Below are 17857 nucleotides of genomic sequence, written 5' to 3' on the forward strand. Positions count from 1 at the left end.
AAAATCTTACTCAAGAAAAAGTCCAAGTACTAGCATCAAAATTTAAAAATACAATTCTTAAGTTAAGAATTCAAATGTGGTGGATAAAATTCATGAGTGGCAGACAAAAAAAGTGGCAAGTGGTAATAGAGAATTTCAGACCCTGACTGCAGGTCTATAACAGAATGCCAACTCTAGTCTCCAGCATGAAAACTGAATGTGCTAAAACCCAATTTTCAGACTTTATAGGGCACACTACTTCCGCATTGCATATGGACATAATTCCTAAGGGATACTCAGCTGATCATTCTTCCCTCACAATACACTGTGTAACAAAATCATGAAGTAAATAAAATTGCCTTTAAGGAGGACTAACTGTTTTTTTTTCTTCATTCATCAGTATCTAGCTGAAGAAGAGATGACGACAGACACCGCTACCTGTTCCTCAAACAATCAAGACAAAGACAGTGGGTTTGGACGCAGTACAGACAGTCCAGAGCACCAACCCCTGCTGGCTAGACTGCACAGGAGGACCCCAGCCCATTGCCTGAGGGAGCGATGGAGGGCAGAGCATCCACACACAAGACGAGGGACTGTAGTGCCACAGGACACCCAGAGTCTGAGGACATTGTCAAAAGGCCAAGGCCATGAAGGGGTCAGTATTCGCAATGGCGGAGGTGGGATCCTAGGTTTAGAAAATCGCTTCCAGCAACTCCTGGAGCTCAAGTGCCAAATCCGGAATGGAGGCGAGTGTGGGGTGTACTCCATCCGACACAGTATAGAGTGTAGTGTCACTGAGCAAGGAGTGGATGGAGATAGCGTAGATAGTGTTGGAGGAGGGAATGGAGTGGAGCAGGAGTTGAGGATGCTAAATGAGGAACTGCGCAGCATTGAGCTCGAGTGCCAGAGCATCATGCAGGCGCATCAGCTCCGCCAGAGCCACCAGATGGAACCTTCAGAACCTGCATCCAGCTCACCAGGACGGAGCCCCAAAGATGGACACAAGCGGCACGGCAGGTTGGCTGACATCCACGAATACCCTGAGCGGTCGGACAGCGATAGGATCCGGGAGAAGGACAGCTCCAGTGCCTACAACACGGCAGAGAGTGCACGGTCGACACCGCTAGGTATGGAGAGATCTCCTGATCATTCTCTGCAGAGACAAATCAGCATCACCAACCAGAAAAACCTCAGACTGGCTTCCTCGACACCCTCCAGCCCCATCCCAATCCCCAAGCCCCAGGGTACACCCAGTCGTAGCAGACCAGCAGACCCAGGCCCTGTTATCTCCAGCAGCCCAGATCAGAGCAACCCTTCCCGGTCCGAGTCAGACCCTGCCCTGCCTGCAGACGATGAAAGGTGTGAGAAGAAAGGGAGGGCCAGAGACTCCAGGAGGGGGTTGTCCTATGGTTCGTATCAGACAACTCCCTATCAAGGCCAGGGAGCATCCAGGCAACTGCAGGTAGGTGTAATCAAGAGTAGACAGGTAAACCTAATGCTGATATGCTTTGAGTAAGGTACCTCCTGAAGACTAACGGTGTTCTCTGTGTTGCAGAGTTACATGCAGCTGCTACAACAGCACTCATCCCTGGAGTATTCCCAGAGCCAGCTGAGTCTGCTCAGTGTCTGTCGAGATCCCGTGCACCGGAGCGGACGCCCTGGGGAACCCCGTCTGGAGTGGAAGGTCAAAGTTCGGGCTGACGGCACACGCTACGTGGCCCGGAGGCCTGCTCGTGACCGAATCCTGAGGGAGCGGGCGCTAAGGATCAGAGAGGAGAGGAGCGGAGGCATGACTACAGATGACGATGCTATGAGTGAGATGAAAATGGGCCGCTACTGGAGCAAAGAGGAGCGGAAGCAGCATTTGGCGCGGGCTAGGGAGCAAAGGAAGAGGAGGGAGTTCATGCAAAAGAGCCGCCTTGAATGTTTAAAGGAGGGGCCAGCTAGCGGAGCGGAGGGCAGGAAGGAGGTCAATATCTTGGAGCTCAGTCACAAAAAGATGATGAAGAAACGAAACAAAAAGATCCTGGATAACTGGATGACCATCCAGGAGCTGATGAGCCATGGGGCAAGAGTCCCAGAGGGTTCCAAAGTACATAACGCCTTCCTGTCTGTCACAACTGTCTAGCGGACACAAACAGTACCGCATATTCTGAAGTACTGAACACTTTAATATCAGGTAGCCTGCCTTTCAGGAACTACTGCTTTATTTAAAAAAGTGTCAGTTTGTGAAGTTAAATTAAAAATGTCACTGCGGAGGACTTCTGTAGCATTCCTAATGCAACTTTGTAACTATCACTTTTACGAATGTTTGAATACTTCTTGAACTCTATCATTACAAGACCTCAGCCATTCAAACTTTTCACTGTTTTTACACTGGCTTTTTGGTAATGCACTGGCTTCTGATAGCAGATGATTTTGGTAGCATATTGGTTCAAACTGATTGACACAAAAAAGTGAGGAACCAACACATCAACTTCATGTACGCTATGTATTGTATCTCCATACTCTCCATTCTTGTTTCAATGTATATGAAGCGGCTTCACTTGCCTCATTCAAGGTGGCATTTTTTTATAACGGGGGAAAATTCAATATTTTTCACACTTTGTAAACTCAGTAACTTTTTGTAAGGGATTTTTTACAATGAATGTCAATGTACTGTAAACATTTTACTGTAATTAATTATTTATGTTTGTATCACCAAACCACCAAGGTCAGAGTTGACACTATTTGATTGTATTGTAGCCTGAAATGTATGCCAGACCTGCACAAAGAGAAATGAGAAACTTTGTGAAATGGCTGAACTCGTCATTTAAAAAACACTCCTTTCATTGTGTTGAAAATGTCACTTGAGTCAGAGTCATCTGAAAAAATTAAAGCACTGAAAATATAGTCATGCTATCTCAAAAGCTCAGATTGTTCATGAGCTGGGAGGGCTCTTTGAAACAGTTTTACCTCACCTTAGTCAAAACGCTGTTCTGTCAAGTGGTTTAATACCTGGTTAATTTCATCGTTGACTCAATGCTAAACCCTTACTATAAACCATAAATGTGTGAATTATGTTTAAAATGTTATATAGATTCATATTTATATTGTTTACTGTTATTTCTATTTATTGTAAATTAATTTTTATGGTCCATCTGATAAATGTTTCACATTAAGTGGCTTCTCTCTGAAGGGAAGTCAAGAAAATGTATCATATTGCAGCCTTTCAACTCAAACCTGCTGCTTGTCACTGTAAAGTCCATTGAAGAGGCCTTGAGTTCAGTATTTGTTGATGGTGATATTTGTAATAAAACTAATTATAAAAAAGATTAAGAAAGTTCTCTTTTTGAACATTTTGTCTTTTTTCATGTCATTATGTAAATCTTTACAATGAAAACTTTTAGCCTCTTGCACTAGAACTAAAGTTAAGGCAGTGAAAGTCCAAGTAGGGCTTGTGCGAGGGGTGATGGTTGGGTCCAACAAACACCAACTTTCACCTGTGAAAGCAGTGTTTGTGTCCTGTAAGATTCTTAAGCCAAGCCCTTCTTTTTTCCTAAACCTAACCATGTGCTTTAGTTGTTAGAGGGAAAAAAACGTCACTTTGTGGTGTTGTACTGACATAGTGTGCTTATTTTGAAAGAGACTGTATGTAAACTGTAAATTTTCTGTGAAAACGAAAGTGTATTGTGAAAAAAGACAATGCATGTAACAGGCATAATCTAACACCGCGTCCAGTCAACAACGAACGCACCCAGGGTACCTTTCCCATTGTATCTGGATGTGTGAATGCTGATAATAGCATTTAGCCCTAAGCACCACTGTGCCTAAATACAGCCCAACAGGTGGGGCTAGGTGCAGATGGGGTTAGGTATTGGTACTCAAGACCTTTAGGTATAACTGAAATAATCCAGTGCCGAACAGTATCAAAACTGCTCCAATGATATACCTGCATTCGATCCTTTTTACATCGGGGTCTGATCCGAGACCATCCTGATGCCCAACCAGATCAGCAAACTTTCTGATGCTGCCTTCTCTGGAGTTGCTCTTCTCCCAGTGTATGGTTAGTTCAACATTGGCCCTGTTAGCAGGAGCTAACGCAGAAGCAGTGGCCAACAGCCGACACTACCCATTTTAACATTTCCAACAAACTTATTCCGACATCAAATCTGCTTGACTCTGCTGTCCCATTAATGGCCACCATGTAATGCTAAAATTTAGCCCTATCACTATGTGTGTGGTGGTGAGCATTGTTGCCTCACAGCAATAGGGTTCCTGGTTTGAACCTTGGGTGGGGGATTCAAATTCCATATCCTTCTGTGTGGAGTTTGCATGTTCTCCCTGTGTCAGTGTGGGTTTTCTCTGGGTACTCAGGCTTCCTCCCACAGTCCAAAGACATGCAGGTTAATTGGTGACTGTAGTTGGTGGCCGTAGGTGTGAATGTGAGTGTGAATGGTTGTCTGTCTCTATGTGTCAGCCCTGTGATAGTCTGGTGACCTGTACAGGGTGTACCCTGCCTCTCACCCAGTGTCAGCTGGGATAGGCTCCAGCCCCCTGCGACCCCTAACAGGATAAGTGGTTACAGAAATCAAATTAATTAATGAAACTGTGTGTGTGTGTGTGTGTGTGTGTGTGTGTGTGTGTGTGTGTGTGTGTGTGTGTGGATAGGAGCTCAAACTCTCACAGCAGCAGATATAACACATACATTCTGTGGTGTGGTTAAGTTTAGCGCGGTGTATTAAAACAGAGTTGGCAGTTCAGCATGTCGAGATGAAAGCATGGCTATACAACACGCCACTGCATTTATATAATGGGTACTGAACGAAATACTCTACTGGTATAAGTTCAAGGGTACTGGTATTGGTACTGTAATTGTCACATTTGAAATGGTACCTTACTGACAGAGCCTGTAGAATCTTCTTTAAACGTTTCTGCATTAAATAGATGTCCTCCATACACTGAGTCTATTCAGTGCCAAGTGGAAATACAAAAACCTGCCTGACAAAATACAAATCAGCCATATCATGTTTCTGCTATCCTTCCATCTGCTTAGTGTCAAACACACAGGGCTCCAAAGTTTTCAGTGATTCACTTTAAATGTGGCTCAGTCGGCATGCATTATTCATGCTGGGGCCAGCAGTTTACATGTTTATATTTGAGAGGCACAGGAGCAACACTTGCATCTCCCTGCACTATAATAAAATGTGCTCTTTGTGAAGAAAATGTATTGTCTCCTGCAGAGAGCAACACACTTGAGCCTGTGTGCTTGTGTCAGGCAAGGAACACATGAGGAGGCAGCTCGGTTATTTAAGATACATAATGCAGGAACAGTGCTGCCACTGATCAATACTATGTAATCAGCTGCGTTCTAAAATCTATTTGTGAGTGATTATAAAGAAAATGATTGCTAATTGAACACATGGGAGGATTACACGGGACCTGCAATGATTGCCGCACCTGGAAAACTACCACACCTGCCTCCAGGCTTCACCAAACCAAGCGTCCTGATCTCCATATTCACACTCAGGAAGTCATAAAGCATTTTGATGTTTTGTGGCTTGATAGCACGCAGTAGTAATTTACCCTGTCGCTTCAGTTTACAGTATTCATGTATTCACACTGGGATGACTGACTGACAGTGTGTGTGGGGGGTGGGATAAGGGTGCAGGGAGGCTGTGTGCAGTGGGGGTGCGTGTCCATTTAGCGATAGGAGGCATCAAAGCTAAGCTATACTCCCATTTCAAAGCAATAAGAAGACGCCGGTGGAGTTTCCTCATCCCCTGTCAATCTGCTGTTGTCTGTCCACAGCCCACTGAACTGAGGAATTAATGAGCGACATCAGACTGGCATCCCCATTGCCACAGCTTTTATGCATAATATTAAATCAGGTAAGCAATGCACCCAGGTTTCTCACAGCTAACCATCTCCCTGTAACACATCCAACTGGTTATATCTGTGTAACAGAAGTGGCACAGGAACTGAGGGAAAAAATGGTTGCAGTCAACCTAGTATTATAAATGATTAATCCCAATGTGCATAGCAGAGATAATTGAATGTTGATCTGTTACAGCAGTATGGTGTGGTGGCCTACGCTGAAATAGGCATGCATTTCCATTAATCTATGGAGCACAGTGGTGTGAAATACATACTTTAATGCTACGGCATTAGGTCGCATCACGCGTCACACATCAAGACATGATAAAAAACAGAGAGAGAATACCACCTTAACTCTAGTAAAGATTATATACGCTTGTTAAAAGGAGTACAGCTTTTGCTTGAACGTTAAACTATAATGTTAGCGTGGAAAACCCAGTCTTATATCTCAGAAAAGTATTTTAGATTCTGAACCATGGCATTATAAATAAAATACTTTATTGATACCTGATGGATGCATGCAGTCAATACTGCCTGATTATAGGATAAAGGAAAACAGGTCTGTGCAAATTCACATCATAAGCATATATCTTATATCTCAGCATGTGACTTCTAAAGGAATAGTTTTAGATTTAATTTTGGGAAAGTTGCTGTCTTGCCAAGAGTAAGTTAACATAGGGTGACCATATTTTGATTTCCAAAAAAGAGGACACTCGGCCGGCCACAACTACTTAAATGATACTCGCAGTTTACTCAAAGATGCCTTATCATTTTAATATATTTAAAATTTATTTGTATGGATAGAAAATTCAGTTTTATTACAAAATAATCTCTCTCAAAGACAGAAATTCAGATAGGCCTCTATAGGGGACACATACACACACTAGAGTGTGGCGATCCGAGCCTGACGGTACCCGACGGGTCGGACTGGGTTTGGTCAAAAATGTAGACCTACATTTTTGACCAAACCCGGCCCGACCTGTTATAGCTATATAAATTGTATTTGGGCTCAGGTCGGATTCGGTCAGCTTTCAGTAAAAATGTAGTGTAAAAATAAATAAAATCCTATTGTCTGTCCTGTTTATTGCTTGGGCACTGTTATTTACGTGACAACACCTGAACATCACACACACAGAAACACATTGGCTGTTTGTTTCTACCTCTCTCCTCGCTGGAAGTCTCGGACCTCCAGCCGCCCGCTTCTGCCTTGATTAAACGCTGAAAATAAAAGAGGGAGACAGGTTTTTCCTATTTTATCTTATTTTGTATTATGTCTCCATCTTCACTCGCTGGAAGCATCGGACCTCCCGCCGTTCGCTCCCGTCTCAAACACGGAGGTCTCCCTCTCCGTTGAGCACGCCCGGCCTGTTAAATAGCCTGTAACCACTGTGTGACACAAACTCAGTGCTTTGGTCATTAAATAATGTCGGGCTCGGTTCGGGTTCGGCAGAAATATGCGGCCTGTGCTGCACTCTAACACACACACACAAACACACGGAAAACCGGACATTATCATCAGTTTATAAAACCTCCCCGGACACCCCAGATGCCCCGGACGGGACCTGAAAAGTGGATGTGTCCGGGCAAAAGAGGACGTTTGGTCAGCCTAGTTAACAGGATTAATAACTCTCTCAGAAAAGTCCAGTAAATATGGAGCTACAGCCAATTAGCTTAGCTTAGCATAAAGTAGGCTAAAAGTAACCAAATTTGTCCCTATTTAACACCATTAATCTCACTTTAATTCATACGAAAACTTAAGTGTGAAGGTTGGTTTTAGTTTTTATGCAAAATTAAGCCACAGGGGTGTAAATCACTGGTTTCATCACAAAACAGTATCGTATTGATTCTTTGGACAATGGTGAGATATTTGCCGATATTACAAAGTCTGCCACGATACGATTTCGATACGATGCGATTCAGGGGCCTGCAACCTCCTTAAGGAATAGTTTTAGGTTTCATTTTGGGAAAGTTTCTATCTTCACAAGAGTTGGATAACAGGATTGATAACTCTCAGAAAAGTCCAATATATATGAAGCTAGCTTAGCTTAGCATAAAAAATGAACACAAAGTAAAGTAGGTGAAAGGGAACAAAATTTGTCCCTATTTAACCCCATTAATCTCACTTTAATTCATACAAAAACAGCATCATCGATTCTTTGGACAGCAATACAATATTTGCCGATATTACAATTCAGGGGGCCTGCAACAGATACGAAAGGATATTACATACGATATTAACACAGGTGACACAGACTTTCAGAGTAAAAGCATAAAGATGAAGATGTAGATTGATGTTTTCACTTTGCATCAATGATACTAGATCATTGATCACTGAACTGATAGACTGATCCAGATCGATGGATCATTCCACCCCTGCTAAGCTAGCCGCCAGCTGCCGTAGCTTTATGGGCAGTAATAGCATTCTTTTTTGTGTTTTTCAAATTGAAACTTCCACTCAACTGTTATCAAAAAGCAGTGACATAGGTTATATCGCTAATTCCATGCTATATTTAAATTCTTTTACCGCATTACCTTGCCATCAGACAACCCTTTCTGGTGGGTAACTGACGCCGTTATCTGTGCTCTCTTCGAAGCCACCAGACCCCATCAGCAAAAAACGTAATTGTACCTCACACTCACACGGGAGTTGAGCTGACTGAGCTGACAGCTGACTTCATTGTTTAGCTTGTTTGTTATTGTTTCAGAACTGAACACACATGGTGTCCACAGTAGTACGCAGGTTTATACAGTAGGTTTATGTAGCAACGGCACCATGCAGAAACCTACATCACATCATGTGGGAAAAGGTTTTTAGAAGGGCTTTGGAAAATTGCATTTTCAGGCTCAGACATGCATGCTCTGACCAAAAATGTGAATATCTGGATTTGAATGCATTGGAAACACTGATGGAAAGCTACAGGATGATATAAAAACCTCAGATAAATAAATAAATGAATAAAGGAGGTGTTCTTTAATGGAAAGACATGAGACGGTAGTATTGATCCTCTCACTTAACTCTCAGCAAAAGAGTGAATAAGCATTTGTCATATATCAAACTTATTCTCTGTGTGACATTCAAAGATGTTTTTTTAGGATGACTTGAAGAAAAACTCACCACCACCTTTTACAAAAGATCAAAACAAACAACGTTATTAGAAATAAAAGCACTCAGTGCGAAGGTGTTGCAACTCCACACGGAAGACATCTGGGGGATTTTGTTCATTCAGTAATTAGTGTTTGTGGAAGAGTTAGGTCAGTGTTTGTTGGAAACTTTACAGCCATTTTATTCTCTGAAATCTTGTGCTATCCTCACAGCAGGATGTTGCCATAAACATAAAAACATGAATGTGTGAAATCCACATACCCTGACTCCTCTTCAACCAGTCCTCTCATCTAGATCTGTCTCATTCAAATTCAAACAGCTGAGCGGCCTCGTGCTGCACAGATGAAAAAGCGTGGTATCCTGGCTCTCTTTAATCTAACGATGCCTTTGAAGCAGCTGCGAAAAGAGCGGGACTAGAACAAAGTCAGGTGTTCTTTACTGAGACGCCAGTTTTGACGACTTGACGGCAAGTGGGTGACATTTTGTGTGTGTGTGCTTGGGTGCTGACTGTGTGTGTCCTTGAGTGTGATTAAACAAAGTGCCAATATAAAAAAAAAGAGAGAGATCCTCACCATTATAAGGAAAAAACTGAAAAAGCAGCATTACTTTTGCTTATTTACACTTTACCTTAACTGACCATATGCTCTAACACCATGTCCTAACAGCAAGCGAGAGAGAACACCAGACGCTCTCTGTTCACATGGAAACGGTTAAATATGCACTTATGTTATGTCCTGTAAACAAACCACATACCTATCAAGATCCGACTGGAGATGTAAACACTCAAAAGATGGATCAGTACTTGCTATCTTCCTACATTTGTACTTTTGAAACAGGAAAGACACATTTTATAAGGTGATATTAACTGGAAATGACAGCAAATAAGTTGCTGTTATTGATCGTCATTTACCAGAAACTTTAAGCTCCCTGGCGATCTCCCTCCAGCCAGCTGCAACCTTATTTTGGTTGTGGCGTGGTGGTGCAGTGATTAGCATTGTCGCCTCACAGCAAGAGGGGTCATGGTTCTAACCTGGGGTGGGGGAGCCCTTCTGTGTGGAGTCTGCATGTTCTCCCCATGTCACCGTGGGTTTTCTTGGGGTACTCCAGCTTCCTCCCACAATCCAAAGACATGCAGGTTAATTGGTGACTCTAAATTGTCCGTAGGTGTGAATGTGAGTGTGAATGGTTGTCTGTCTCTATGTGTCAGCCCTGTGATAGTCTGGTGACCTGTCCAGGGTGTACCCCTGGCCCAGTGTCAGATGGGATAGGCTCCAGCCCCCTCGTGACCCCTTACAGCAGGCATGTCCAAAGTCTGGCCCGGGGGCCAATTGTGGCCCACAGACCAATTTTAATCAGCCCTCGGCTTGACTTTCAAAATATACCATATGTGGCCCTTTACACAATAATAGTGAATGGAGCAAGATCACTTTGCATTTTTACCCTTCACCTCACAATGATAGGACTATCATACAGATTGTAGACAGGCATCACCTAGTAATAGTTCATTAAAAGATAAAAATGGTTGCATTTGTCTCACTTCATTTCTTATTTTTTTCAACCCATTTGATGCGAGAATCAGTTGGCCCCCCAGGTATTTTCACGTCGTTTTATCTGGCCCCCATTCAAAAAAGTTTGGACACCCCTGCCTTACAGGATAAGCGGTTACGCAAAATGAATAAGGAAGTGCTGTGTAGATAACTCCTCATTTCAACTTCCTTGTCTGTTGCGGCGACTTAATAGAAATGGGGCGTCCGACAAAAGTTTAGCTTAAAACGGCACTGCTAGCTAGTTATATAACACTAACTCCATGAGTTGGCGGGAAACTGTCATCAACTGACTCGTCTTGAAACCATGCATAAAGACCCTAAATGTGTACTTGATGACTGCATACTGTACAAGACATTTTTTTGTGGTCAAATTGGTCCTGAATATGGATGGCGGCTCATCATTCTGAAACGCTAGTCCGGAAAATGTCCCATTGGATCGAAAACCCATTTATCCAACAGATATCCTGAAAACAAACGTGCATTGCTCCAAAAATAATCACTCTTCCTCCACTTTACGATCTGTATCAGTCAGCCCTGCCTTCTTATGTTTTACATCCACAGCCATGGTTCATTGGCAGCATTTGCGAATGTATATAGCTCTCGGAACTGACGTTTGGTAACTTACTATCTACAACGTTAAGCTGTTTCAAACATCAGCCTACCAATATGGCAACCATCCATGTGCATCCATGAAGAAACGTGACTTGCTTATTCTTCTCAGGGGATTCAGGCTTCTACTATTGTAATATCACTGCTGCATATAACGCTACATAATGCCGACCAGGGAAGGATTAGATTAAACATCGGACGTAGCTTCTGTAATGTTATGTCCTAGCTGCCCTTACTCTACCCTACCTTCAATTATTCCTACCCTCATCCTAACCAATATCCCTCCTCATGCCTAACCTAATCAACTAAGGCAAGGAGTTTCAGACAGTCAGAGTAGGGTGCATCATGCCTTCAGCACCGTAGAAAGGTCTGATGACATCATTCTGCATAATAATAAGCCATGTACTTCTGTTTCTGGGAATATGTAGTTTACATTCACAGCAATGGGCCTTCAAAGCAATGCAGCAATTGTTGTTGTGTGCTCTCTGACAAATGGACTTTCGGTCCAATGGGATATTGGGGTTTTGGTATCGTGAGCCATTGAAACAATGGGCAGTTTCCATGTTGTGAATAATCAACTGAAGTACTTCAGTGATGACTTTTTGTAGACTAGAAAGAGAAGTTGGATCTTCTCTCTCTCAAGGAATGAAATGTCTCTTTTGTGACAATAATAATCTTATATTTTTAGGTAAGTTCACCATAAGGATGTTGGTGGGATATTGCATGTATTAAATTTCTATATCCTTTTTCAGCAAACCAGGTTGAATATGGCCCACAGGTTGGTTAAGCATTCCAGTGTGGAAATCTGTCTCTCTACACCTTGTGGGATAATCTGAGTGCCGAATGAGTGATTGTTCCTCCTACCTCAGCAGCTACCACTCAGGAGCGCTTGTGCATGGCAATTAACCCCCTACTGCTGCAGTGAAGTTGGTAACTGGTAAACAGTGTAAGGCTGTGTCTTGCTACGATGCAGGAAAAAAGCATGCTCAGCAAAATAAGGGGAAAAAACAATCAGCGATACAAACTCCGTCACGCTCTGTGTTGTGCGCACTGTTGAACGAAGGACCTGCAGATGTGGATTTGATCAATCAGTGTTGTTTGTCATGCCAACAACAGCCAAGTCTGTCATATATTTTAATATGCGGCACAATCAAGAGTTGTGTCTTATTACGGAATAAATGACTGATTAGGGTGGGGTAATGACTGATAATTTTCCATTCATTAAACCTCTATTCACGGCCTCAATTATGCGCTAATGGCTCATTCAGACATCTAATTAACTAAATGGATATTTTTCACTGTCTTTTCCTCGTGAAGGACAACTAACTGTACTCCTGTGGAACTTCAGTCAGTTGCAAATGCAGAAATTAAACTCTATTTTTTCGTCTTTGTGGGTACAACTGAAGTACTCTTCTCCTTGCTATGATTTATTCCCATGTTACTTTTAAGGCTGTGCAAACAAAACCTTTCTGAATATCTGGTTCTTTGCCTAATACAAATCAACCTTTTGGAATTTTTTTGCCCTTACTCTTTTGAATGGTTATTCAAACATGAAGCATGCCATTCAGAAAAGACAACATCTATGACATTGTATGCAAGTAAGTAGGTGGTCTTGCTCAAAGGCCTGCATGGCAGGAAATAGGGCACGGATTGAAACATTGAAGGAAACATCTGGGATCAACCCTGTGACCCAGTTATTGTAGAACTGTCTCTTTGGCCACTAAACCACCCAATTTCCACAAATTATTAATAAAGCAGAGAGACAACTGTGAAGTTTCAGCAGAGAAAATCAACAAATTCTCAACGATTCAATATGTTTGTAAGACATCCAACAAATTGGCGGCTCATGAATGGCTTCGTCAAGTTACACACTTAACGTTAAGTTACACAGGTTAGGTTTCGACAAGTAAAGTTATGTAGGTTGAAGAAAAGAAATATGGCTGGGCACTGTCACATTATGTACATAACAAACTCTTAGATTCTCTTCGGCTACTCTTGGATCCTCTGAAATCCAACTCACCATCTGCCCACTTGACTACCATGGGTTCTGGAGCCTTCAGCCATTCTGCCACCTGCCTCTGGAACTCCCCCCAGAGACATGGTTGGGCATGATCACATGATGTAAACTTGTCAGTGAAGATTCTTAGTCATCCAGGTCATGGTAATCGTAAGAAGCTTCTTCGGTTCTGAACTGAGGACGTTTCTTGGATGAGAGGTGAAACGTCTTCAAGAAACGCATGCAAGTCCAGTTGCCTACGATATAGCACTTACAATCACATGATGTACTTAATGTTACGGACTTAACATAAAGGTATACAGTCCAGGCACATTAAGATACATACGTTAGGCTTAGGAAAGGAAACATGGTGTCAACGTACGCTAAATAATTCAAAGTTTACTTGGTTTACGTGGGATATGAACACCAGTCTCCTTAGGGAAAGTCCTGTTTTTGACCTATCAACCACCCAACTTGCCTCTGTATTTGGACTTTTGCTCTTTACACCACTTCCTTCATTACTCCCATCAGTCCATGGGTCATGTGACTGCAGCCTTCCTGATTACGTGGGTCATATATGAATTCTGGTGCCTGATAAGCCTGATAAGATGCTGTTGCCTTACTTTGCCATCACCACAGACCATGCAACGTAAAGATCTGCTATGCAGAATTAAAACCCACGCAGAGCTGTAGCTGCAACATTAAAAGTGGCTTAACTTATGCTTAATTAACAATATAAAATATTCAGATGACAAGTCCTGACACAGATTTAACACTTGAGATAATTGGAATAGAGTACATACAGAAGGGTGGCAGGCGAACAAAGAGGCCGTAAGTATTCCTCTGTGGGATGGTGGAGGGAGAAGAAGATTGATATGAATGAGAGGAGCCAGTGGCTTTTTAGGATTTTCTGAATGAGGCACAGTGAGGTGTGTTTGGGGAATATGTCATGATTCCCATTTGGTTATTTTAATTTCACCTGAAAGATTGTCAAGTTGAGGAAAGTATTAAAATGTGAATGAAACACTTTAATAATCAACTAGAAAAAGTGTGTTAATGTTCTAAGAGTTTTGCTGCAAATGTTCCATGATATGAGAAAAAATATAAAACATAACATACACCTCACACAAAATGTGTTTTTTTTCTTTTTCACTTTTGATATTTTTTGGAACTGCCTTATGTATCACAAGACAGATGTAATGCAAGCGTAACGCTTTGAAGCAGTTCTTTTCAAGTGGCTTTTTTTTCCCCAGTCCCAGTTGTGACAATAGCGGTTGGTTGCAGCTGGTTTCATAATCCAGCCGATTTGACACCTGGATTATCCTGAGAGACAAACACATTCTGTGTCAGTCTCTCCTGTGGGGTGAAGGCTTTGATTAGTCAGTGTTGTGCTCAACTATTGATCCGGGCTGACTGCTACTTATCTTTCTCAGTTATTACCGGTTTACTGCAGGCGTCCTGGTGGGCTCAGGGTTGAGCTGGGAATACCATCTCAGCCCTGCTCGGAGGATTCAAAGCTCTGCTGAGCAAAGGATGTGAAAAAAACCTTTATTTCCAAAATGTTGTAATTAAAGGCTATATAGTCTCTGTTTTGCAACAAATCAAGAGTAGCAAGTATCTAAAATATACCAAGAATGCAGTCTGTTTTGTCAGCTGAAGACTAGCCATTCATCCATGAAGCTTTAAATGATCGAACCAGCACAAAAACTATATGATGTATTTTCCACAGTCTTTTCTACTGCCTCTGCATTGCCACCAAAATAACTATAATAGTGTGACTTAAAGGAAATGACCACTTTAGAATGAAAATACAGACAGTACTTACTGACCCTCATGCCAACAAGAAGGGGAACTGCCCATTGGTCCGACAGCCCATTGGTTCGACATCCCATTGTTCCGACCATATTAAACTCATTGTTCCGAAGTCCGTTCCGAAATCATCATGATGCCCTGTGGTTAAGGTCTGGTTAGGTTTAGGCACAAAAACCACTTGGTTAGGGTCAGGAAAAGATCATGGTGTGGGTTAAAATGAAAAAGAAAGTGACAAACACATAAGCCGTGAGCCTGCTCTGCCTCAAGCCGGTCGTGGCACACCATACGCCCGCTGCAAGCCGTTCAGCACCGCAGACAGTCGGACTAATGGGATGTCGAACCAGTTGGATGTCGAACCAATGACATGGACCCAACAAGAAGTCCAGTGTAGTTTTTTAATCCACAAAACTCGTTTGGGGTATCGGAGGATAACAGCTATCCACAAATTAGCTAGTTAGCAAACTAGTATTAGCATTCGCGTTATCGTTATGCTAAATTAACCCAATAAACATACTGCTGGCTAATACCCGACAACAGTATAGTGGTGCTTAGTGCAACAAACACATGTATATTTGTACAATGCAGCGATGTTCATGGTCGTACAGTCCTCGGCCGCCATTTCCAGTTTGAAAAGTGGTCCCTCCCCTTCCTCTACGTAGCCAAGATGGCGACCATTGAGGGCGAGAAGTGTCCATAGTTCCACACTCCTTGACAGTTTTGAGTGCACCATCCGGGTACTCATAGTGCACTGCATTTTTCCATACTTCTCAGTGTGAACGCACTTATGCACTCAAAATATTAAGTGTAAGTACAGAAGTACGTGATTTGAGACACAGCACAGAACTTCTACTTCCACAAACAGCAGACCAGCATCCAAGAACCCTGAGGAGCTGGCTTACAGGATGTTTTTGTGATTAAGATACAAAATATGTCAGGCTCAAGGGTCTCGATGACCTCAAGCAGACATGAAGACGAACTGTGGACAACAGAGCAGCATCTATAAGCAGATCTGGTCCAGAGGATGCTGCAGCTCGATGCAGACCCACGCATCAAACCCCTGGCGGTTCTGAGTCATCCGTTCTATACGTGCGGCCTCCTTTTAGAGCTCCCATCCTGACACCTGCATTGTGATAAAGGACACTGAAGAAGCTAAGCCAGACATTAGCTGGCAACCTGCCTGGTATCAGACAGCAGGACCAGGGAGCACACTTAGATGACCCAGAGTCACAACTACAACTGCATCCCTTGTTGAAGAAATTGGAGTGAAAGAAAATGACACACTGCTTGCCCGATTGCTGCTGTGTTTGTCTGCCTGCAGGGACCTGAAGGCAGTACAGTCAGTCACATAGGCCAAAGAAATAAATGCATTATTGCATTGTAACGTCATTATACAATATTAATATGCTTGTGCAAAGTGTCTAAAGTAATACCTTTTGAAACGTGATCAGTCTATTTATTTATTTATTAAAAAGGATCCCCATTCTTGGATGCCACTGGCACCAGCTAATCTTCCTGGGGTCCTGAATTTATTACCTCATATTCCATGCTACGCTATCTTCATCACATATGCACCCTTAATTATGTTACATTAAGTGGTCGTAGAAGTTCACTGAAGCATCCATACTGATACACATACAATAGTATTCTGATTAACCAATTAGTCTCGTGAAAAATCCTTTGAATAGCATGAAGGGCCATCACTAGGGAGCAGGAACACGTTGTGACCAACCCTTGACCATTGATCAGCTGCTTAAGTTAGGCATTTAAACAGTAAATTATTGCTGTTGGATCTACATTTGTAAAGGGGGTCCTTTTTAAAGAATCAGATTTTGGGTAAGGTAACATGATTTGGCCTCCACTTGCTGTTCAGTGTCTGATCACTTTTACTATTGTGTTTACAAACCCTACTAATTTAAAGAGGTTCATTAAGCGTGACTGAGTTATCAGTTAATACCATCCAACAATATCACAAACCACTCAGTTTAAAAGTGTTTGCAGGTTGTAGTCCTCTGTTTGAATAGGTCACTGTGTTTTTTTGGCACTTCATGATGGCTTCATTTTCCAGCCCCAGAGATTGCTGCTTCTTATTTGGTCATAAACCAAACCAATTTTGACCTGATGATGGTACTAAAGGGAAATCAGGACATCACCAAAGTTATTATAATTCATCCTGAGGGTGGCATGAATGTCTGTACCAAATTTCATGGCAATCCATCTGGTAGCTGTTCAGACATTTCACTCTGAGCAATGTAATGTCAATGAAAAGTCGAGGGATCACCAAAGTCTGTAGGGTTCAACCACTGGGCACCATGAATGTCATGTCATGACAATCCATCCAATAGCTGTAGAAACATTTATACTGTAGGTGCTGCTAAAAATGGATGTGTTAGTAAATTTAAGCAACAACTTTCTAAAGTAAAACGGAAAGATTCCAGGTTCTTTTCCATTTTTCATCATTTCTTTCAATCATTCATCTATTCAGTCATTCATTTATGAAGTTTATGAAACTGTCCATCTTTTCTTTGACAATGTGGCTTCAGGCAATGTGAAACTAACATGGGAATAGAGTACATCCTCTGAATAAGATGTTATATACTGACAAGAAGTCTTCTGTTTGAAACAGTCACTGAGGGCTTTCATCAGGTCACCACCAGCCTCAGCTGTACTTTGTGTTTAGCGCCAGCAAAATTGTTCCACTGGCTAAACTACAATGCTTAACATGGTTATTATACCTGCTAGACATCAGAATGTTTGTTTAGCTCAAAGCACTGCTTGGCTGGAAATCTTGTTCACATGGTGCACAGCACAATCATGAACAAAGCTAAACCCTTATTTGTTCCCTTTTTTTTTATTAACATTCTTACAAATATTTTTCTCAGTGCAGCTGTTTGATTCTTGTTCAGATTAAGAGAAAACAGCAAACGTCAGCTGACAGCTGTATTTTAGAGAGTGCAC

At 42.2% G+C, this 17857-nt stretch overlaps 1 protein-coding gene across 1 annotated transcript in view; it reads left to right on the forward strand.

Annotated features, from left to right (window-relative positions):
• The window catches only part of pdzrn4 (PDZ domain containing ring finger 4), a 49856-nt gene extending 46555 nt beyond the window's left edge, over positions 1-3301 (forward strand). The window contains exons 8-9 of the mRNA XM_033614294.2: positions 380-1441; positions 1535-3301. Of these exons, the coding sequence (XP_033470185.1) occupies positions 380-1441; positions 1535-2107 (1635 nt within the window). The 3' untranslated portion in view covers positions 2108-3301. The remainder of the gene's footprint in view (positions 1-379; positions 1442-1534) is intronic.
• The last annotated feature ends 14556 nt before the right edge of the window (positions 3302-17857 follow it).

The sequence above is a fragment of the Epinephelus lanceolatus genome, chromosome 23 (assembly GCF_041903045.1).
Source record: "Epinephelus lanceolatus isolate andai-2023 chromosome 23, ASM4190304v1, whole genome shotgun sequence".
NCBI classification, from domain to species: domain Eukaryota; kingdom Metazoa; phylum Chordata; class Actinopteri; order Perciformes; family Serranidae; genus Epinephelus; species Epinephelus lanceolatus.